General features: G+C 39.6%; 1 protein-coding gene across 2 annotated transcripts in view; it reads left to right on the forward strand.

Moving 5' to 3' along the window:
- The window catches only part of ZZZ3 (zinc finger ZZ-type containing 3), a 367,019-nt gene that overhangs the window by 192,371 nt on the left and 150,123 nt on the right, over positions 1-24,525 (forward strand). For both annotated transcript variants that reach the window (XM_053693335.1, XM_053693334.1), the window contains exons 4-7: positions 1,320-1,467; positions 1,544-1,662; positions 7,193-7,261; positions 21,786-21,887. In XM_053693335.1, coding sequence (XP_053549310.1) covers positions 1,320-1,467; positions 1,544-1,662; positions 7,193-7,261; positions 21,786-21,887 — 438 coding nt within the window. The remainder of the gene's footprint in view (positions 1-1,319; positions 1,468-1,543; positions 1,663-7,192; positions 7,262-21,785; positions 21,888-24,525) is intronic.

Below are 24,525 nucleotides of genomic sequence, written 5' to 3' on the forward strand. Positions count from 1 at the left end.
TGGACTCAATTACTTTCTCAGTTATCTTAATATCACATACATTACATACCTTGAGATCAGCAATAAGATGTAATTTCACATAATTATATTTATATTGGACTACTATCCCATATCAATATAAATCATGCATATCTGAATATCTCTTGATGAGTGTCTAGAAACGTATGATATTATTTACAGCATCAATTATATATGTTATCCATTTTGAAACAAGTTGTTTAAACATTGACATTGATTATATAGCTACTTATTAAGTTCAGCAAATACTTATCTAATATGTTACTGTGAGGCATTTCTTCTCAGGATATATATATATATATATATATATATATATATATATATATATATATATATATATATATATATATATATATATATATATATATATATATATATATATATATATATATATATATATATATATATAGTCTGAGTTTCAATTAAATCTTTGAGAATTATACAGTTAATATAGATTCATTTCTAACTTCTCTTTTTAATACCATGATTTAAATTCTTATATGCTTTCAGCACTCATAGGGTTAAACATGTCTCGGTTTTCTCCAGCTATTTTTCATTGAGTCGTACGTCTGAGCTTCGTGTATTTGAAACTCAGTAGGGGACACTTAACACTTAGATAACAAGGGCTATCTCCTCTGAGTATGTTTGTATATTCAGTTATCAGTTCAGACTAAGCGACTGCTTTTTCAGATAGGGAAAAATCTGTATACAAGTTTCCTTTGAAATGGATAATTTGAGAGATCCTGGCCTGTAATGTATACCCAGTCCCAGCAGGGGGGGGGGGGGGTCTGTGTCATCCTGAGATTTTACAGATGTGAGTCCCTTTGTTCTGTAATCCAGGAAAAAGGGGGGCTGGTCTATTTTGGTTATAGCCCACAAAACTCATGTCAAGGGAGATCTTAGCGGACATCAAATATCAAAATTTTTTGATACATTATTTAATGTTATTCACAGGTACCCTGACACGCCTCTTATCTGAATGCATTTTGACAGGTTTTCACCACTAGAGGGTGTAAGTTCATGTGTTTCATATAGATAACACTGTGCTCACGCACGTGGAGTTACCTAGGAGTCAGCACTGGCTAAAGTGCAAATCTATCAAAATAACTGAAAGAATAGGGCAGTTTGCAGAGGGTTAGATACAAAGTAATCAGTATAAAAAGTATATTAATATAACTGTTGGTTAAACAAAACTAGGGAATGAGTAATAAAGGGATTATCTATCTTTTAAAACAATACAAATTCTGGCTTAGACTGCCCCTTTAACTAGTATCTGTGTTTTTTTTTTTTATATATATCAGATGGATATTGGGATACCTCACCCACAGAGGATTGTTCAGGTGCCAGACATTACATGGGACCAGTACACTACCAGTCTTGGAAATTTTGAAAGAGAATTGAGAAACCGAAAGCGAAATTCTCGGAGAGTAAGATTGATCTTTGATAAAGGTAATTAGAAGCATTTATGGCTCTGTTACTGATTTGGTGGTATATATGGTGCTTTACTCCTACTTTCTGCTTATAGCAGGGTTAACTGCGAGCCCCCAAAAGTCTGTGGAAAATATGAAGGATGGTGAATCGGCTTCATATTCTGTTCTACCCCAAAGTGATGGTCAAGAAGGATCTACAAGTAGTCATTCACAGGTATTAACCTCATGTTATTGTCTTTACCCTTTAGCACACTTGTATGGTCATAGTATTATGGATGTTTTTGAGAATGGGGAAAATAACAGCTGCAAAACAATTCACGTTATACTAACTTTGTGGCTAGCTGTTACTGTTCTTGAACTTAGCTCCTGTTTGTTATATTTTTATATCTATATATTAAAGTTACCAGACTCTTATACAATGTGTATCTGTTTCAATTTCTTGAATCGTGCCTGTGTGATGCATTTTTTTTTAAACCCTGAAGTAAGTTATCCATAACTAAGAATGAGACATAGAAGTAATCTAGAGAAAGTAAAGTCAAAATTAAACTTTAATTGGATAGAGCGTTGCATTTTAAACAATTTTCCAATTTGCTTCAGTTTTCAGTTTGGTTAGTTCTCTTGGTATTCTTTGTTGAAGAGAAAAGCTGTGTGATCTCAGGAGCGTACATGTTTTAGCCATGTGTCGGCAGTGTGTGCAACAGGGTTTATAGCAATTTATACATGGTTGCAAACACTGCAGCTATAGACCACTAAAGAAACATGCACACTCCTAAGCTGCTATCATCCTACCTAGGTTTACTCTTCAACAAAGGATACTAAAAGGACATTTGATAATAGAAGTAAATTGAAAAGTTGTTTAAAATGACATGCTCTACTCGAATAAGGAAGGTTTGTTTCTTTACTGTCCCTTTAATGTGACATCAGACCATTACGTTTGGTCTGCTAACTGGTAGAAATCACATCACACTTTCCTTATGTTTCATTTCAAGTTTTTTTCAGTGTAGCAGATAATTGGTCCTTATATCAAATGTTCACCATTCAGCCATTTATTTTGAAAGCTGCTCTGGCTTAGATAAATTGTCTCATTTTAAGCTTCATGCACCTTGAAGGTTAATGTCATTGATGCCGTCTTTTGATTTTGATCCTCAATAACGTTTTTTGCACAGAGCAAGATAAACAATCCCAAAGAGGGGTGATGTATACAGTTATTCATTGTATAACATCCATAGATCAGCACCCCTATCTTTATATTACTGCTTTACATGTTCAAATCAACCAGAGAAATTACACTGACCTCTCTTACATAGCATAGCACAGGATGATACTTTTTTTTTTTTTTTTACCATCCACCTAAACATTTGAAAAATCTCCACAGTTGGATCCATAAATTTACAATTTAAAGAGAGATGAAATTCAACATTTTCTTTCATGATCCAGTTAAAGCGTATACTTTTATACCACTTTCCCCCCCACATCATTTAAGTATGTATAGATATGCATAAAACCGAGACCAGGCGGGATAGTATGAGGGAAAGAAAGATAGAAGAAAAAAGGGGGGAAGGAAAATATTCTCCTGGGAGAGAGGACAAGGCACACTGCATTAATAGTAACATTTAGACCGATGTTCAGTGGCTAAATGTAGCCACCAATCAGCAAGTGCTACCCAGGGTGCTGAACAAAAAATGGGCCAGCTCCTAGCTTGAATTCCTCATATGGAGCATAAAAAATTTGGCATAAAGGGATATAAAAGTGCAAAACGAAAATGGGACATGAAACCCATTTTTTTCTCATTGAGATAGAGAATGCAATTTTAAGCATCTTTACAATTTTCTTCTTTTATCTAATTGTTCTATTCTCTTTGTATCTTTTGTTGAAAAGCATACCTAGGTAGACTTGAGCTGGAAGCGAATTGCCGATTGGTGGCTGCACGTACATACCTCTTATCATTGGCTTGGCTGATGTGTTCAGCTAGCTCCCAGTAGTCTACTGCTGCTCTTTCAACAAAAGAAAGCAACACAATTGACAATAGAATTAAACTGGAAAGTTGTTTACAAAGTCTGAATCGTGAAAGGAAAATATTTGGGTTTCACGTCCCTTTAACCACTGCAAAGGTGTTAAACATATAGTCAGCTCTAGAGAAGTAATGCACTACTAACAGCTAGCTGAACACATATGGTGAGTCAATAACAAGAGACAAATGTGTAGTCGCAAGCTAGCTCCCAGTGGTGCATTGCTGCTGAGGATGTACTGATGTTTTTCAACAAAGGATACCAAAGGAACAATGTATATTTGATAAAAGAAGTGCATTTAAGGGTCTTAATACATGTTCCATTTGAATCCTGAAAGTTTAATTTTTACTTTCCTATTCCTTTAAGTTTCCCTTTACTGTTCATCCAAACAATCTCATGTCGGAGAGCAAAAATTTGTTGGTTTGTTTCAGGCGAAGGGATTTACAAACTGCATTATTAATAAGAACCAATATAAACCATCACAGCTAAGTGATCAGTAACTCTACAGTGTGATTAAAGCAGAAAAAGAAGTGTAATGAAATGAATAAAAGATGGCGAAATTGTGTCTACGCAAAAGCTTATTATCCTAATCGAAAAACACATGTATATGAAAATAGAGGCAATTGTAAGGTACTATATGCTAAAAGCAGCGTAATCTGATCTGTATTAGCCGCAGGATTTAATTTTAAAAGTGCTCCCTGCTAACTTTACTCTCTCTGGCTAAGTGTCCAGCGATCTCCATTATATAGTATGGGAGACATCTTGCTACTTTTAGATGCGTTTGTGTTGATTTTGCAATTCTACCTTATTTAATGGTCCTTTTAAAGTATATATTTTTTTAATAAGGACAAAGTATTTATTTGACCTAATCACTTTTGTGGTTCTGAAAAGATCATAGCATAGCAAGAAATGTTTGCCGCAATAGACTGGGCATTTCATGGGAGCTTTTGTTTTATTTTGGCTACTAAATCCTTTTTTTGGTAAAATTAATACCTTTACGGTTTCATTAAAGAAGACATACAAACTTGATGTTTTGAAATAAACTATCTCATATTTAGTGGCCTCTACTATTTATAACTACCCCTGCTCTTAAAATTATGGCATCTTCATAGGCATGGAAGAATTAGTAATGACTTATCTCATGGCTTGACAAATGTATTTCTATTTTAAAATCCAGCCAGAATATTGACAAGGTAACTACTCCCTTTTTTAGGAGTCAAAGGTTAGATTTTATATATAGGCAGGTGTGGTAAAATATCACTATAATTTACTACCAGTCAGGGGGGAGAAGTTAGTAGTCTACTAAAAGTTAGTAAAAAGCCAACGTTCTTTACCGTTTCTTCTTAAACGGGAAGAGTCCACAGCTGCATTCATTACTTTTGCGAATTTAGAACCTGGCTACCAGGAGGAGGCAAAAAGATACCCCAGCCAAAGGCTTCAAATACCTCACCCACCCTCATCCCCCAGTCATTCTTTGCCTTTCGTCACAGGAGTGTGCCCCAGAACCTTCCTTTGCTACGCAAGCAGATGTCCCTATGGCCTTTAATCCTCCGGATGGTGGCTTGTTTCCTTCAGAGGTGACGGCACGATTACGCGTGGCCATATCTATGGCGCTGGCTCAGTTATATCTCCCAAATAAAATATTTTTAAGATACTGCCCGTGTTCTGTCAACCAAGGCCTGTCGGGATTCTGGGGAAGCTTCGGCCTCTGAGGCTTTAGGGGCCCCAACCTCTGAGTCTGGGTCGTTTATTGATCCGGCAAGGAATGAGTTTGCCTTCCGTTATAGGCTGGCACCTCTTCGTGTTCTACTAAGGCATGTTTTGGCAGTGCTGGAGGATTCCAGTCCTAGTGGGCCGGGGGATCCGAGGCCTTAGATGCCGTTTGGCAAGCTGAGTTAGACGTTTGGGGATGAAGCTAATCTCTTTGACGTCTCCATTTTTTCTTTCTTTTAATTATCGGTTCCAGTTCTGAGCTTGGGTGAATGGGGCCTCTGATCGGCTGGTCCTGTTGGCGTATCCATTCACCTTGGGTGTTCACCGGCGGGTTATTTTGATCCGGAAAAGGAAGTATTTGATTTTTAATAAGCTCATGTCTGATTGAGGGCGGGGTTTCTGTCTCTCATGGGATTTTACTCTCTGCCTTAGGCTTCAGTTTGAGGTCTCTCTGACGGGTCCCTACTTGTCTTCTGGGACATTTGTGCTTCCTTGTAGACTCCAGTTGTCATTCATCTTGGCTGGCGATATTGGTTGCAGGGTCTCGCCTATATTGGTAGGGTGGTTACCGTTGCTTTGCTCCCTTTTCTTCTCCCCTAGGGTGGGGGATGGGTTCCCTTGACTTAGAGGTACCTCAGAATCTGAAGACCATTGGTTTTTCTCGCCTCGTATGATTTTTTTCCCCCCTTTCCTGGCGTACTTAGAATCATGGAACTAGATTCTGGTATTAGGATGCTGTACTTTCGTGGAAGTTAGGGGCCGCTGGGTTGGCTCCTGGGAGGCTTTTGTGCTCAGCAGACTCTGGGCCTGAGTGGTCTCTAGCACGGCTTTGCAGGTTATGCAACTGATGAGCAGTTACCTGGGCTTCCGGTTTTTCCCTGGTCATTTAGAGTTTTTGTAGGGTGTTTGGGTAATTTCAGGCTGTGGTGCCTTTCGAAGGGGGCGCCTTTTTGTACCCGCCCTTTGTTTGCAGTCAGTGTCCTCTAGCTTGGGTATTGTTTTCCCAAAAGTAATAAATGTAACTGTGGACTCTTCCTGTTTTAAGAATAAAAACATTATTTATGCTTACCTGCTAATTTTCTTTTCTTCTAATGGGAGGAGTCCACAGCTCCCGCCCGCGTTTTATCTGATGCAGCCGTAAATGTTTTGTTCTTCTGGCACCTTTTTTTACCCTGATATTTCTCCTACTGTTCCTTGTTCCCTTGGCAGAATGACTGGGGATGAGGGAAGTGGGGGAGGTATTTGAAGCCTTTGGTTGGGGTGTATTTGCCTCCTCCTGGTGGCCAGGTTCTGAATTCCCAAAAGTAATGAATGCAGCTGTGGACTCTTCCCGTCAGAAGAAAATAAAATTCAGGTTAGCATAATTTGTTTTTCTGCTACAATTTCTCACTCGTCCAGGACTAGTAGAATTTTTCAGCCCCATATAAAAGGTATATGTTGAATAACTGAAAAACTTATACAGATGTTAAATTTTCAGTGGTGGCTTTTTGGCTATTAGAAAGTATCATGCCCTGAGTTAATGTTGTGTACAGTAATAATGAGAGAAAACAAGATTATTATTTATTTATTTTTTAAAGTAATTGTAAAGTTTAAGTAATTAAGCCCAGTATCAAAAAATACTCTTAAACACGTTTGTAAAGTTTAATGTATTAATGTGCCCCTGTTTTTAAGAGTTTTTTTTTATTCTTTTCTTGAATCTTTTTACATTCATTGGTGACAGTACTGAACGCTTTTTTTTTTGCTTTTGTCATTTGTTATAGTTCACATATTTTTGATTATCTTCTATAGCTTCTTTCACATTGACGCAATGTTGATGTGGAACGTTGGGGTGTTGACATGAGACTAAAAAAGTGCTAAATAAACAACTTGGGTTCTACCACTACAAATATGACTAAAATAGTTATGGTTTGTCGCTCTGAATATGGAGGAATGTTTGAAACAATAATCATTCACCACACTAAATAGGTAAACAAATATGTATAACCACATTTTCATTAGCTTTCCTTACTGCATTTCGTACAGATAAAAGGTAGACTGTGCGCCGAGACCAAGACTGGAACTTTTAATCTGCTTTGGACCGTGGAGGAACAGGTATTTGTTGTTCTGCTTATTTTAATTTGATTTTTTGTTCTTTTAACTCACTTTCCTTAGGTTGTTAGTGATTTTTAAAAAATATTTTTTATTGAGGTAAAGTTTTTGGTGTACAGAGTATTACAGCATTGTACAATTACATTTCAAGATTCGTATGAGTTACATGTTAGTTTATGCAATAAACCGTGTCTGCTATCTTCATAGCATAGAGCTAATTGTATCTACAATTGCTGTAAGAAAAAGAGGAAGAACAATTCAACAGCACGCCAATACAAATTATAAACCTTCTGATTTTTCTAAGAGACCACTCTTAGACCTTATCCCTGAAGACTGTGAGCTCTCCGTAGCAGGGCCCTCTCCCTCCTGTACTAGATTTGTTTAGTTTTGTTATGTTTTGTATTTGATCAAAAATCTTTGTCATTGTATACCCCTATCATTGTACCCAGCGCTACGGAATTTGGCAGCATCATACAAATAAATGATGATGATAATACCGTGTGTGTTAAATGACAATAGCAGAGGGTTACCTTAACTGGAGGAGACAACTTATGGATCTCAATGTCTGGACCTCAGGTTATATTTTGCTTATTGTAAATTCCTCTGATTATATATAAGACCACTCTTGGACCAAGGTATTCTCATAAATAGAGGAAACCTAGCAATAAAGATGGCCCCTTTTGGGTCTTCCTATAATAATGTTGTATTGTTAATACAAGTTTATTGAAATTTAAATAAAGCTCTGATTTCAGCTGGTAAGCTTTACGTACATATACTGTAGCTACTAGAGAAGATAACATGAAACGCTTCTGGTAATCTGTATTGTGAGATGACAGTATATAAAGCTTAGTATAATATCCTTTCTCATCTTTGTAAGTGAGGGGAGAAACATTAGAAAATGTGATCTGCTTCATAAAATGCGGGAGCCAAGGAATAGCAAACTATGATATTAAAGCTATGAAAAAGTGGAGGGCTTCTACACAAAGTAGTGGAGAATATGTAGAGCTTCTGAGGAGTATACACCAGACAGTCAAAACAGATTTGATTAGTTATGAGTATTAGTAAGTTGACATTTTTATTAATAATTTTCATCTGGGGAAAAAAGCTGCGCTGGTAATCTAACTAATATTGTCACTATCTGCACTTCATTGCCACATAATAAGTCTAAATGTGAGTAAGGATAATAATGGCAGTTTTACATCTCATTCTGCAAGCTATATGTATGTTAGTCCACGCTACCTCGGCCGCTGGCAACAGGGACATCATCCTACACAGTAGCCATAAAGTTCTAAGCGTGAAGCGCTAAACAGTGTTCTAGGTTAGCAATTATACCAGACATGTACATTATAACACCCAAAACAAGGTAAATACTTAATACAAAAGAACGCCCTTTAAGTTTTAGTTAAAGGTCTCTAATATAGACTATGAATAACGCTAGTCTTAGAATGTATAGCTGTAATTAGTCAGATTTCCAGATTTCCTTATCATAGACATACAAGAGATATCCATTAAAAACATTTTAATAATTCTGGCTGGAGAATTCAGATATACCCAAGATCTTCCTTTTAGTAGTAATGTCCACCGCAATGGAATAAACTAAGTATATGACACCAGTCAAAAAGTGGTGATCTGTTACCCAACTCCGGTTTTCACCATGGGCTTGTTATCCGATCCGAGCATTGAAAAGTGTAGTTTACTGATTGCGAAGCTCGCACTAACCCCGGAGTGCTGTGAGGATAGATCTGCGTTCACAGCGAATGAAGTGCCCTTGCCAACCGACTTCATCTGTCCTGTATGACAGTAAGTAGCTGCTGCATTAGGGTAGGAGGGCCGATCATGGGATTTTGTATTTGGCACAGCTGGATATTGTCTCTCGTAGCTACAAGCTCCTCCGTGCATATTCCAGGTTGTGTTTCTTGCGGTCGATTAGTCTGCTCAGTAACAAGCTTAGTGAGCATCATATGGTACGGTGCCATTTACTCTACTTTAGGAGTAATGCGGCATATTTATTCCATTTCAGCCAGGAATCTTTTCCTATACATATAGATCAGCCAGGGCCGCAAGGACTCCGCCATATTTGCCAGTGACAATGGTTTTCATCTGGATATATCCAAGTCAATTGACTTGCGCAGGAAACCTGGAGCTCACTCCCAAATAATACCGTATGTAAATCATATAATAGTAGAGAAAGGATAAATGACAACGAAGAAAATTTTCCCAAATTGAAAACTAGTGTGTCTCTACAATTTTACTGTTCCATACCGATGTCGTGGGATCTTCACAAAGGTCAGTTAAATAATAGCGGTATATGCCCCAGCAGGTCTACACAGCAAACACCCCCAGTAATAAGGAAAAACAAGCATCCACTATTGCGGAATAGAGTGGAACAAACTCACCCTTCTGCCAATATCTTCTCCGATTCTGGACGATTACCTGCTCAAGGCTGTACAAGGTGTACGCTGACAGAGATCCTCCGCTTGGCGTGTAACGCTGCTGATCTTTCTCTGTTTCAAGCGTCCCGGCGCCTATGCATGACGTCTAAACTGGGGGTGTGTGTGAGGCTGCGAGCCTATTGGCTGAACCGCTCCGTAGTGAATCCTTCCTATGAAGACAATCCGCTTCCAAACTGAAGCATTAAACGCTGAAATGGTAGGAATGGGGGATGTCGGACTGAGGCTGCAAAGAGGATTCCTTGTAATCCAATGTGTAAATAATAAGAAAAAAGAAGCGCAGCTTCATCCGGTAAAAAAGTTCATCTTTATTGATTTGAATACATGGATAAAATTCCAGCAGCAGCAGGAAACATAGAACAGGGATGAAAGGTCTGACTAGTTTCGGCTATCACGCCGTAATCGTAAACCTGTACATCTTAAAATTGTATTGGTTTAAAAGTACTTTACTATTCTCTGATTGGTTGAATAGAGGGCGTTGTTTGCTAACACATATTAACTCCATGAGTGCTGAAAGGGGTAGTGGGAGCTAGATGGCTATACATACTGAATCTTAGAATATGTTAATAAGAACTATTTTACACCAGTATATAAAGGTGACAGATAATATTTACAAAAAGGAGAACGGGGGTTGGAATAGTATCTAGATAATTCATACATCCTATACCTAAACATATATTTAAGAGGAGATTCAAACACTGGTCGAATCTCCTCTAGGTTGTATAGAAAGCCAATTTCTGGCAACACACTCTTGCACCACAAAAGTTCACATCCAAGGCATGTATTTAAGGGAATTGCCAAGGGACAGTTGCTACGTACTAGACGCCTGTGCAGTTCGGACCAGGACTTTGCTGTTGAAAGCAAGAGTATGGTTGACAAACTAGTGGAAAGGGGGTACCGGCCGGAGATGGTCAGAAACGTGGCTAAGGAGGTGGCTGGGGTGGGTAGGCAGGAGGCCCTAAAACATAAATACAAGAGTGACATGGATGATAGAACTATGTTCATCACCAAGTATTCAACAGAGTATGATGAGGTGTGTTCCATCATCAAAAAATATTTTCCTATTTTGTACGGGGACAAAGCCTTAAAGGAGGTGGTAACCAAGGGTTTCAAATGCATATATTTAAAAAATATGACTTTGGGCAATTTATTATCTCCTTCCCTATTACCCCCTACAAAGAAGTACTTTTAAACCAATACAATTTTAAGATGTACAGGTTTACGATTACGGCGTGATAGCCGAAACTAGTCAGACCTTTCATCCCTGTTCTATGTTTCCTGCTGCTGCTGGAATTTTATCCATGTATTCAAATCAATAAAGATGAACTTTTTTACCGGATGAAGCTGCGCTTCTTTTTTCTTATTAGAGAAAGGATAGTAGCTATATTGGCAGTGATTTGCAAGATAACACTGCAACTAACGACAGATGCCAAGGTGCTTTGCCGGGCAATCATATAGGAGGCCGTAACCTTCAAACGTTTTTGGAAGGCTTAAATGGACCCCAATTTTGACGAAAGTGACTTCAATCTAGAGGGTAGCCTCCATTATATGATATACAGTGCAGCTTTGCACTAGATCAGGCGATAAAGGTCAAACACTGTGAGTTTTAAGTTCTAGGTCAGGAGCAGCAAACCAGCATGAGACCTGTCATGGCCGCCGCCCGGAAGTCCCCCCAGAGATGATTTTTTTAATTATTATTATTATTATTCAATAGCTTCTCTCAAAATCTCATCTTCACATAAATTCTCAGCATGTAAGAAAAAAAGGAGTAGCACCGCAACACGTTATAAACACCACAGCTACTTAAATGAAGCAAGAAAAATATTCTTGGAAAGTTATCACAGGTTTTGTGATGAATGTTTCTTGTTCACAGGACCTGGCAAGCAAATTCAGGTGGTCTGTAATGGACTTGTGCTTTTAGCAGGGTTTATTCTTTGTGGCGTCATGGGAGCAGGGTTTATTCTTCGTGGCGTCATGGGAGCAGGGAAGCATTTAGTCTACCTCTGCTCACTTGTTATGGAAGCTCACCTCTCTTCCTTTTAAAGTGATGGTAAATCTTAATCTTTTCAAAACTTACCGGTAGATCCTAAGACATATTTACAAGTAAACTCATTATTGTCTCTCTTTTTTTTTGTTCCCTCCTCCCGCCTATATTTCGCAGTGTAGTGATGTCTTGCGCGGTCCCACACAGATCGTCTAGTCAGGAACACCAAAGTAGTGCTTGCTCTTGCCTAAGGCCTTTCATGCTCGCTTGTTAAAAAAATAATAATAAATAAATAAATTTAATTGTATTTAGCAACTGAGAAGTTTAACATCACTTGAATTATAGGGCCTAATGGTCAAAAACTTGCCAACATTTAGAGATGATATGCAAATACTTTTGGGTGGTTGGTGGGTTAGCATTATATTGTAATGCCGGTGTCTCCCCTTGACATCCAGAACCCTGTATAGCTGGATAAACAGAGTTCAAGCTAACATTTGTCTTTTATAAATTTGGGATCTCGCAGTTCTACTGACAAGACCTCTTGGGTAATAATGCCAGTGTGCAAATCGTTAGATCATCAGGCACACAGTCTCTGCTTAAAGGGACAGTCTACACCAGAATTTTTGTTTTAAAAGATAGATAATCCCTTTATTACCCATTCCTTAATTTTGCCTAACCAGCACGGTTATATTAATACACTTTTTACCTCTTTGATTACCTTGTATCTAAGCCTCTGCAAACTGCCCCCTTATTTCAGTTCTTTTGACAGACGTGCATTTTTGGGAACTCCACGTGCGTGAGCACAGTGTTATCTATATGACACACATTAACACCCTCTAGTGGTGAAAAACGGTCAAAATTCATGTAGTTAAAGGGACAGTCAAGTCCAAAAATAACTTTCATTTTTCAAATAGGGAATGTAATTTTAAACAACTTTCCAATTTACTTTTATCAACAATTTTGCTGTGTTCTCTTGGTATTCTAATTGAAAGCAAACCTAGGGAGGCACATATGATAATTTCTAAGCCCTTGAAGGCCGCCTCTATTTTATTTACTTTTCACAGCAGGGGAGAGCAAGCTCATGTAGGCCATATAGATAGCATTGTGATCACGCCCGTGGCTAGTGGCAGACACTGCACTAATTGGCTAAAATGCAACTATATGCAAAATAACTAAGTCATGTGATTAGGGGCAGTCAGAAGATGCTTAGATACAAGTTAGTCACAGAAGTAAAAAGTGTATTAATATAACAGTGTTGGTTTTGCAAAAAACTGGGGAATGGGTAATAAAGGGATTATCTATCTTTTTAAACAACAAAAATTATGGTGTTGACTGTCCCTTTAAGAGAAGGCCTTCAAGGTCTAAGAAATTAGCTTATGAACCTCCTAGGTTTAGCTTTCACCTAAGAATACCAAGAGATACCAAATACCAAAGCAAAATTGGTGCTAAAAGTAAATTGGAAAGTTGTTTAAAATGACATGCCCCATCTGAATCATGAAAGTTTATTTTGGACTAGACTGTCCCTTTAAGCTGTATTGCAGTATTCACAACAGAAGTAATAGTGTATTGTTATTTCATGAGTACAAGGATACATTGAGCACATTAATGCTTCTCTAAGTACATTTGGAAGTAGATGTCTAATCCTCCAGATATGAACCCTACAAACATCACATTCCTTTAGGTTCATCTAGAGCCTATTGTATTGCAGACAGTGACAGTCCTGAGGATTCCTTTACATCTGACCTTAGAATCTTCCTCATCCTCAGTGAAATCCGGAGAGTCTCCTTCGGAGGATTCTTTAGCGCTATTGCATAAGGAAATTCATTATTATCTTAGAGCAAACAGGTTGGGAAGCTCTGCACAATTGATAGACTTTCTAGATAATTTTTCAGAGGCCCCCCTAGTTACTCTAATCTAAAGAATAAGTTCAATTGTTTGTCCTCTCCTTATCCTTTTTTTTTCTTTCAATTATTAGAAAACACCTCTAAGGGTTGGGTGCACTCATCTGGATTTTGGCAAACCTGACAAATATTCCACTTAAAAATGAGGAATCCATTGAAAACGCAATAGTATTTTAAGGTTGAATGGTTCCTATACAAACAGAGGTAGATGCCTCTTTTCATCATTTGATGGCCCCATCTTGTGAGGCCAGAGGCATCAGTAGTTGGCTGGAGTTGGTATAACAAACATTTTAAAAAAAAAAATGTATTTCAGTTTTCACTAGATTGTCCTTTTCAATATAACAATCAGGTTGTGAGTGATTCACTTTACATATCCAGTCTACTTCAACCAGACTGATAAGCAGCTAAAAGTCTTGAACTCAATTTCATCTTGTTTCATGCTGGAGATAGTCTTAAAAGCATTTACTTAATTGTAATTAAATGAGTGACTGAACTATATCCTAATCCTTATTCATACTAAATGTAATACTGTATTGTATTTGATGAGAGAGATTTTTTTCTGGCCTTGGGGGACTTGGTTCACAGATCAGGTTCTTTCTCTGGGTCTTTCATTCTTGTAAGCTATAAAAGACATAACGGAATAACAGAGTGCCACAGTTGTATCTTCTCTTTTGGGGGTTTGGTTTTAAAGGGGTAGTCTAGTCAAAAATAAACTTTCATGATTCAGATAGAGCATGCAATTTTAAGCTACTTTCAAATTACTCCAATTATAAATTTTTCTTTGTTCTATTGGTATCTTTATTTTATAAAGCTGGAAAGTCTGGGAGCCGGCCCATTTTTGGGTCACCACCTGGATAGCGCTTGCTGATTGGATGGCTGCGTTTGGACACCAATCAGCAAGCACTATCCAGGTCCTGAGCCAAAAATGGAATGGCTTCTACGCTTACTTTCTAGCTTTTTAAAATAAAGATACCAAGAGAACGAAGAAAAATTGATAATAGGAATAAAGTTGCTTAAAATTGCATGCTCTATCTGAATCATGAAACTTTAATTTCTCCAACATAGGTGTGTCCGGTCCACGGCGTCATCCTTACTTGTGGGATATTCTCTTCCCCAACAGGAAATGGCAAAGAGCCCAGCAAAGCTGGTCACATGATCCCTCCTAGGCTCCGCCTTCCCCAGTCATTCTCTTTGCCGTTTTACAGGCAACATCTCCACGGAGATGGCTTAGAGTTTTTTAGTGTTTAACTGTAGTTTTTATTATTCAATCAAGAGTTTGTTATTTTAAAATAGTGCTGGTATGTACTATTTACTCTGAAACAGAAAAGAGATGAAGATTTCTGTTTGTAAGAGGAAAATGATTTTAGCAACCGTTACTAAAATCGATGGCTGTTTCCACACAGGACTGTTGAGAGGAATTAACTTCAGTTGGGGGAACAGTGAGCAGACTTTTGCTGCTTGAGATATGACACATTCTAACAAGACGATGTAATGCTGGAAGCTGTCATTTTCCCTATGGGATCCGGTAAGCCATTTTTATTACAGACAGAAAAAAAGGGCTTCACAAGGGCTTTTTAAGACTGTAGACATTTTCTGGGCTAAATCGATTTATATATAAACATATTTTATACTCCATAGCCTTGAGGAATTATTTTAATCTTGGGAATTTTGTAAAATAACCGGCAGGCACTGTATTGGACACCTTATTCTCTAGGGACTTTCCCTAATCATAGGCAGAGTCTCATTTTCGCGCCTGTATTGCGCACTTGTTTTTGAGAAGCATGACATGCAGATGCATGTGTGAGGAGCTCTGATACATAGAAAAGACTTTCTGAAGGCGTCATTTGGTATCGTATTCCCCTTTGGGCTTGGTTGGGTCTCAGCAAAGCAGATACCAGGGACTGTAAAGGGGTTAAATATAAAAACGGCTCCGGTTCCGTTATTTTAAGGGTTAAAGCTTCCAAATTTGGTGTGCAATACTTTTAAGGCTTTAAGAGTAATAAAGTGTGTTCAGTTTAAAATTTAAAGTGACAGTAACGGTTTTATTTTAAAACGTTTTTTGTACTTTGTTATCAAGTTTATGCCTGTTTAACATGTCTGAACTACCAGATAGACTGTGTTCTGAATGTGGGGAAGCCAAGGTTCCTTCTCATTTAAATAGATGTGATTTATGTGACACAAAATTTAGAGAAAATGATGCCCAAGATGATTCCTCAAGTGAGGGGAGTAAGCATGGTACTGCATCATCCCCTCCTTCGTCTACACCAGTCTTGCCCACACAGGAGGCCCCTAGTACATCTAGCGCGCCAATACTCCTTACTATGCAACAATTAACGGCTGTAATGGATAATTCTATCAAAAACATTTTAGCCAAAATGCCCACTTATCAGCGAAAGCGCGACTGCTCTGTTTTAGGAAATACTGAAGAGCATGAGGACGCTGATGATATTGGTTCTGAAGGGCCCCTACACCAGTCTGAGGGGGCCAGGGAGGTTTTGTCTGAGGGAGAAATTTCAGATTCAGGGAAAATTTCTCAACAAGCTGAACCTGATGTGATTACATTTAAATTTAAATTGGAACATCTCCGCGCTCTGCTTAAGGAGGTGTTATCCACTCTGGATGATTGTGAGAATTTGGTCATTCCAGAGAAACTATGTAAAATGGACAAGTTCCTAGAGGTCCCGGGGCCCCCCGAAGCTTTTCCTATACCCAAGCGGGTGGCGGACATTGTAAATAAAGAATGGGAAAGGCCCGGTATACCTTTCGTCCCTCCCCCCATATTTAAAAAATTGTTTCCTATGGTCGACCCCAGAAAGGACTTATGGCAGACAGTCCCCAAGGTCGAGGGGGCGGTTTCTACTCTAAACAAACGCACCACTATACCCATAGAAGATAGTTGTGCTTTCAAAGATCCTATGGATAAAAAATTAGAAGGTTTGCTTAAAAAGATGTTTGTTCAGCAAGGTTACCTTCTACAACCAATTTCATGCATTGTCCCTGTCACTACAGCCGCGTGTTTCTGGTTCGATGAGCTAGAAAAGGCGATCAATAATAATTCTTCTTCTTATGAGGAGATTATGGACAGAATTTGTGCTCTCAAATTGGCTAATTCTTTCACCCTAGACGCCACTTTGCAATTGGCTAGGTTAGCGGCGAAAAATTCTGGGTTTGCTATTGTGGCGCGCAGAGCGCTTTGGTTAAAATCTTGGTCAGCGGATGCGTCTTCCAAGAACAAATTGCTTAACATTCCTTTCAAGGGGAAAACGCTGTTTGGCCCTGACTTGAATGAGATTATCTCTGATATCACTGGGGGCAAGGGCCACGCCCTTCCTCAGGATAGGTCTTTCAAGGCCAAAAATAAACCTAATTTTCGTCCCTTTCGCAGAAACGGACCAGCCCCAAGTGCTACGTCCTCTAAGCAGGAGGGTAATACTTCTCAAGCCAAACCAGCCTGGAGACCAATGCAAGGCTGGAACAAAGGAAAGCAGGCCAAGAAACCTGCCACTGCTACCAAGACAGCATGAGATGTTGGCCCCCGATCCGGGACCGGATCTGGTGGGGGGCAGACTCTCTCTCTTCGCTCAGGCTTGGGCAAGAGATGTTCTGGATCCTTGGGCGCTAGAAATAGTCTCCCAAGGTTATCTTCTGGAATTCAAGGGGCTTCCCCCAAGGGGGAGGTTCCACAGGTCTCAATTGTCTTCAGACCACATAAAAAAACAGGCATTCTTGCATTGTGTAGAAGACCTGTTAAAAATGGGAGTGATTCATCCTGTTCCATTAGGAGAACAAGGGATGGGGTTCTACTCCAATCTGTTCGTAGTTCCCAAAAAAGAGGGAACGTTCAGACCAATCTTAGATCTCAAGATCCTAAACAAGTTTCTCAAGGTTCCATCGTTCAAAATGGAAACCATTCGAACAATTCTTCCTTCCATCCAGGAAGGTCAATTCATGACCACGGTGGATTTAAAGGATGCGTATCTACATATTCCTATCCACAAGGAACATCATCGGTTCCTAAGGTTCGCATTCCTGGACAAGCATTACCAGTTTGTGGCACTTCCGTTCGGATTAGCCACTGCTCCAAGGATTTTCACAAAGGTACTAGGGTCCCTTCTAGCGGTGCTAAGACCAAGGGGCATTGCAGTAGTACCTTACTTGGACGACATTCTGATTCAAGCGTCGTCCCTTCCTCAAGCAAAGGTTCACACGGACATTGTCCTGGCCTTTCTCAGATCTCACGGATGGAAAGTGAACGTAGAAAAGAGTTCTCTATCTCCGTCAACAAGGGTTCCCTTCTTGGGAACAATAATAGACTCCTTAGAAATGAGGATTTTTCTGACAGAGGCCAGAAAAACAAAACTTCTGAACTCTTGTCAAATACTTCATTCTGTTCCTCTTCCTTCCATAGCGCAGTGCATGGAAGTAATAGGTTTGATGGTAGCGGCAATGGACATAGTTCCTTTTGCGCGCATTCATCTAAGACCATTACAACTGTGCATGCTCAGTCAGTGGAATGGGGACTATACAGACTTGTCTCCGACTATACAAGTAAATCAGAGGACCAGAGATTCACTCCGTTGGTGGCTGTCCCTGGACAACCTGTCACAGGGGATGAGCTTCCGCAGACCAGAGTGGGTCATTGTCACAACCGACGCCAGTCTGGTGGGCTGGGGCGCGGTCTGGGGACCCCTGAAAGCTCAGGGTCTTTGGTCTCGGGAAGAATCTCTTCTACCGATAAATATTCTGGAACTGAGAGCGATATTCAATGCTCTCAAGGCTTGGCCTCAGCTAGCAAAGGCCAAGTTCATACGGTTTCAATCAGACAACATGACAACTGTTGCGTACATCAACCATCAGGGGGGAACAAGGAGTTCCCTGGCGATGGAAGAAGTGACCAAAATCATTCAATGGGCGGAGACTCACTCCTGCCACTTGTCTGCAATCCACATCCCAGGAGTGGAAAATTGGGAAGCGGATTTTCTGAGTCGTCGGACATTTCATCCGGGGGAGTGGGAACTCCATCCGGAAATCTTTGCCCAAATTACTCATCTGTGGGGCATTCCAGACATGGATCTGATGGCCTCTTGTCAGAACTTCAAGGTTCCTTGCTACGGGTCCAGATCCAGGGATCCCAAGGCGACTCTAGTAGATGCACTAGTAGCACCTTGGACCTTCAAACTAGCTTATGTATTCCCGCCGTTTCCTCTCATCCCCAGGCTGGTAGCCAGGATCAATCAGGAGAGGGCATCGGTGATGTTGATAGCTCCTGCGTGGCCACGCAGGACTTGGTATGCAGACCTGGTGAATATGTCATCGGCTCCACCATGGAAGCTACCTTTGAGACGAGACCTTCTTGTTCAAGGTCCGTTCGAACATCCGAATCTGGTCTCACTCCAACTGACTGCTTGGAGATTGAACGCTTGATCTTATCAAAGCGAGGATTCTCAGATTCTGTCATTGATACTCTTGTTCAGGCCAGAAAGCCTGTAACTAGAAAAATTTACCACAAAATATGGAAAAAATATATCTGTTGGTGTGAATCTAAAGGATTCCCTTGGGACAAGGTAAAAATTCCTAAGATTCTATCCTTTCTTCAAGAAGGTTTGGAGAAAGGATTATCTGCAAGTTCCTTGAAGGGACAGATTTCTGCCTTGTCTGTGTTACTTCACAAAAAGCTGGCAGCTGTGCCAGATGTTCAAGCCTTTGTTCAGGCTCTGGTTAGAATCAAGCCTGTTTACAAACCTTTGACTCCTCCTTGGAGTCTCAATTTAGTTCTTTCAGTTCTTCAGGGGGTTCCGTTTGAACCCTTACATTCCGTTGATATTAAGTTATTATCTTGGAAAGTTTTGTTTTTGGTTGCAATTTCAAAAAGCAACTTCTACCTCTCTCTCTTTTTGGATTAAAAGCATCATCAGATTGGCTTACGAGACTGCCGGACGGCAGCCTCCTGACAGAATCACAGCTCATTCCACTAGGGCTGTGGCTTCCACATGGGCCTTCAAGAACGAGGCTTCTGTTGATCAGATATGTAAGGCAGCGACTTGGTCTTCACTGCACACTTTTACTAACTTTTACAAGTTTGATACTTTTGCTTCTTCTGAGGCTATTTTTGGGAGAAAGGTTTTGCAAGCCGTGGTGCCTTCCATCTAGGTGACCTGATTTGCTCCCTCCCTTCATCCGTGTCCTAAAGCTTTGGTATTGGTTCCCACAAGTAAGGATGACGCCGTGGACCGGACACACCTATGTTGGAGAAAACAGAATTTATGTTTACCTGATAAATTACTTTCTCCAACGGTGTGTCCGGTCCACGGCCCGCCCTGGTTTTTTAATCAGGTCTGATAATTTATTTTCTTTAACTACAGTCACCACGGTATCATATGGTTTCTCCTATGCAAATATTCCTCCTTTACGTCGGTCGAATGACTGGGGAAGGCGGAGCCTAGGAGGGATCATGTGACCAGCTTTGCTGGGCTCTTTGCCATTTCCTGTTGGGGAAGAGAATATCCCACAAGTAAGGATGACGCCGTGGACCGGACACACCGTTGGAGAAAGTAATTTATCAGGTAAACATAAATTCTGTTTTTGACTATACTATCCCTTTAACAAGAAGGTAAACAACTCGCATATGGTGACACTTATTGGAATTACTAAACCAGGCTTTTTGGGGATTTACAGCCCTAGCTTGCTGGCACTCTGCACACCGCTTTCTCTCAACAGATTTTTTAAATAAAAGTGTATACACCGTCTGATGAAGCCATAAGTCATTTTATTGTCTTCTGCTGCAACGTATTAGTCTTAATATCTGTTACTTGCTGTTTCATCATGTTGATTCTGACAGCTTTATTGAGTCTCTAATTCAGGTATTTGAAGGGCACTTATCAGTACTCATTAACTACCTCATTGGTGCATACAAACCATTTACTGCTTAGTTATGTGTCTAGGCCTTACTAGGACATTAGTGGCATTCCCATTCATTGTATGTAGCCTCCTTTATTAAAGCGAAAGCTCTCCTTGCCTTCTGGGGCCCATATATAAGCCCATCCATAAGTCTTATTATTTTCTTTACATCAATTGCTGTTTTTCTTGTTGACAGCTTTCAAAAATACCTTTTTATAAACTTCAAATTATCTCTAGACTTTTTAGTCTTGCCACGCTAGATGTCCGTAAGTTCCTTCTTCGGGCTGTTTGTTAAAGGGACAGTCTACTCCAGAATTTTTATTGTTTTAAAGATAGATAATCCCTTTATTCCCCAACTGTTATATTAATACACTTTTTATCTCTGTGATCATTTTATATCTAAGCCTCTTTTAACTGCCCATTGATCATTGACTTGCATTTTAGCCAAATTCAGTTTCAACCACAACTCCACAGGTGTGAGCACAATGTTATCTATATGGCCCACATGAACTAGCAGGATCCTGTTCTGAAAAGCTAATAAAAAAACATGTGATAAGAGGCCGTCTATAGTGGGTTAGTAACGGGCAGAAATATATAGGTTTAAATGTTATATAAAGTATATTAATAGAACAATGTTGGTTGTGATAAGCTTGGGAATAGGTCGTTAAAGGTTTTATCTATCTTTTTAAACAATAACAATTTGTAGGTGTCCCTTTTTAAATTATTAGCAGCAGTAAAGATTTACTTTTTCTTATTGCTGTACACTGTGCTGCCTGCCATCTCAATAATCACAAACAAAATATTTCATATAGTAAAATATCAAAAATTGGTTTCCATTTTAATGCATAAATAATGTATTTATATTGGTGGGTGCAAAAAAGAAATGGTTAATTCCATTCATATAGTTAAAATGGTTGCAGTGTTTTTAACTTTTTTCAGTAAATACAGGGGAGGAGAGATAAGCATAGGAAAATACTCTGATGTTTGTTCTTGGAAGAAATGGAGGTTTTAAATTATTTCTAGTGGTTGTAGTTCAGCTGTTCTACTTGGCAAATTTAAAAAACAGGTGCAAGCGTTTTGCCATCCGTAATACAAATGTGTTTTTTACTAAGCCATAGTCTATTGCATTTTCTTTGTTTGGCTGCCAGAATGATACAGACATAGTCTTAAATTGAGGTCTAAACAAATGTGTGTCGATTTAATGTTGCTTGGAATTTAATACAGTTTACAAGTTCAATAGCATGGAGTTTATTATCTTCAAATTTATAATTATGTACTATAAAATATTTTACTAGAAAAAACTGGAGATGCTACTTTTGAAGTTTCCCCCAGAAGAGGTTGAGTCCCGTAGATGGCAAAAGATAGCTGATGAGCTAGGAAACAGAACAGCAAAGCAGGTAACCGCTAAAGGTCATTGTGTGAACTTGGGTTGTTCATCTCAGTGCATTTACTTCTTGTCAACCTCCATGTAAGTTGTTTTCTTCTGTTATGTGTGATCAGTCCACGGGTCATCATTACTTCTGGGATATTATCTGCTCCCCTACAGGAAGTGCAAGAGGATTCACCCAGCAGAGTTGCTATATAGCTCCTCCCCTCTACGTCACCTCCAGTCATTCTCTTGCACCCAAAGACTAGATAGGAGGTGTGAGAGGACTATGGTGATTATACTTAGTTTTTAGAACTTCAATCAAAAGTTTATTTTACAATAGCACCGGAGCGTGTTATTACCCCTCTGGCAGAGTTTGAAGAAGAATCTACCAGAGTTTTTCTTATGATTTTAACCGGAGTAGTTAAGATCATATTGCTGTTTCTCGGCCATCTGAGGGAGGTAAAAACTTCAGATCAGGGGACAGCGGGCAGTTGAATCTGCATTGAGGTATGTAGCAGTTTTTATTTTCTGAATGGAATTGATGAAAAAATCCTGCCATACCGTTATAATGAACATGTATGTATACTCTACACTTTAGTATTCTGGGGATGGTATTTCACCGGAATTACTCTGTAAAAGTACATTAAACCTTTTATTAGGTATTTTTCATGTTAAACGTTTTTGCTGGAATGTAGAATCGTTTGCATTAATGAGGTACTGAGTGAATAAGTATTTGGGCATTATTTTTCCACTTGGCAGTTTGCTTGTGTTAATTATGACAGTTTCGTTTCTCTCTCACTGCTGTGTGTGAGAGGGAGGGGCCGTTTTTGGCGCTCTTTGCTACGCATCAAAAATTTCCAGTCAGTTTTTCTGCATGATCCGGTTCATCTCTAACAGAACTCAGGGGTCTTCAAACTTCTTTGAAGGGAAGTAGATTCTCTCAGCAGAGCTGTGAGACTTATATAGTGACTGTGATTTAAAACGTTGCTCGGTAATTTTTATGTTTAAAATTTAATTAGTGTTATTTTACTAATGGGAACAAACCTTTGCTAAAAAGTTGTGTTGTTTGTTAAGAGTGATGCTATAACTGTTTTTCAGTTCATTATTTCAACTGTCATTTAATCGTTTAGTGCTTCTTGAGGCACAGTACGTTTTTATTAAATAAAATTGTAACCGAGTTGCATGTTTATTGCCAGTGTGTTAAACATGTCTGATTCAGAGGAAGATACCTGTGTCATTTGTTCCAATGCCAAGGTGGAGCCCAATAGAAATTTATGTACTAACTGTATTGATGCTACCTTAAATAAAAGCCAATCTGTACAAATTGAACAAATTTCACCAAATAGCGAGGGGAGAGTTATGCCGACTAACTCGCCTCACGTGTCAGTACCTGCATCTCCCGCCCGGGAGGTGCGTGATATTATGGCGCCTAGTACATCTGGGCAGCCATTACAGATAACATTACAAGATATGGCTACTGTTATGACCGAAGTTTTGGCTAAATTACCAGAACTAAGAGGCAAGCGTGATCACTCTGGGGTGAGAACAGAGTGCGCTGATAATTCTAGGGCCATGTCTGATACTGCGTCACAGCTTGCAGAGCATGAGGAGGGAGAGCTTCATTCTGTGGGTGACGGTTCTGATCCAAACAGATTGGATTCAGATATTTCAAATTTTAAATTTAAATTGGAAAACCTCCGTGTATTACTAGGGGAGGTCTTAGCAGCTCTCAACGATTGTAACGCTGTTGCAATACCAGAGAAAATGTGTAGGTTGGATAAATACTTTGCGGTACCGGCGAGTACTGACGTTTTTCCTATACCTAAGAGATTAACTGAAATTGTTACTAAGGAGTGGGATAGACCCGGTGTGCCGTTCTCACCCCCTCCAATATTTAGAAAGATGTTTCCAATAGACGCCACCACACGGGACTTATGGCAAACGGTCCCTAAGGTGGAGGGAGCAGTTTCTACTTTAGCTAAGCGTACCACTATCCCGGTGGAGGATAGCTGTGCCTTTTCAGATCCTATGGATAAAAAATTAGAGGGTTACCTTAAGAAAATGTTTGTTCAACAAGGTTTTATATTACAACCCCTTGCATGCATCGCGCCGATCACGGCTGCGGCAGCATTTTGGATTGAGTCTCTGGAAGAGAACCTTAGTTCAGCTACGCTGGACGACATTACGGACAGGCTTAGAGTCCTTAAACTAGCTAATTCATTCATTTCGGAGGCCGTAGTACATTTAACCAAACTTACGGCTAAGAATTCAGGATTCGCCATTCAGGCACGCAGGGCGCTGTGGCTAAAATCCTGGTCGGCTGATGTAACTTCTAAGTCCAAATTACTTAATATACCTTTCAAGGGGCAAACTTTATTTGGGCCCGGTTTGAAAGAAATTATTGCTGACATTACAGGAGGTAAGGGCCACGCTCTACCTCAAGACAAAGCCAAAGCTAAGGCTAGACAGTCTAATTTTCGTCCCTTTCGGAATTTCAAAGCAGGAGCAGCGCCAACTTCCACTGCACCAAAACAGGGAGGAGCTGTTGCTCGTTACAGACAAGGCTGGAAGCCTAACCAGTCCTGGAACAAGGGCAAGCAGACCAGTAAACCTGCTGCTGCCCCAAAGACAGCATGAACCGAGGGCCCCCGATCCGGGACCGGATC

Source organism: Bombina bombina, chromosome 10, assembly GCF_027579735.1.
Source record: "Bombina bombina isolate aBomBom1 chromosome 10, aBomBom1.pri, whole genome shotgun sequence".
Taxonomy (NCBI): Eukaryota; Metazoa; Chordata; class Amphibia; order Anura; family Bombinatoridae; genus Bombina; species Bombina bombina.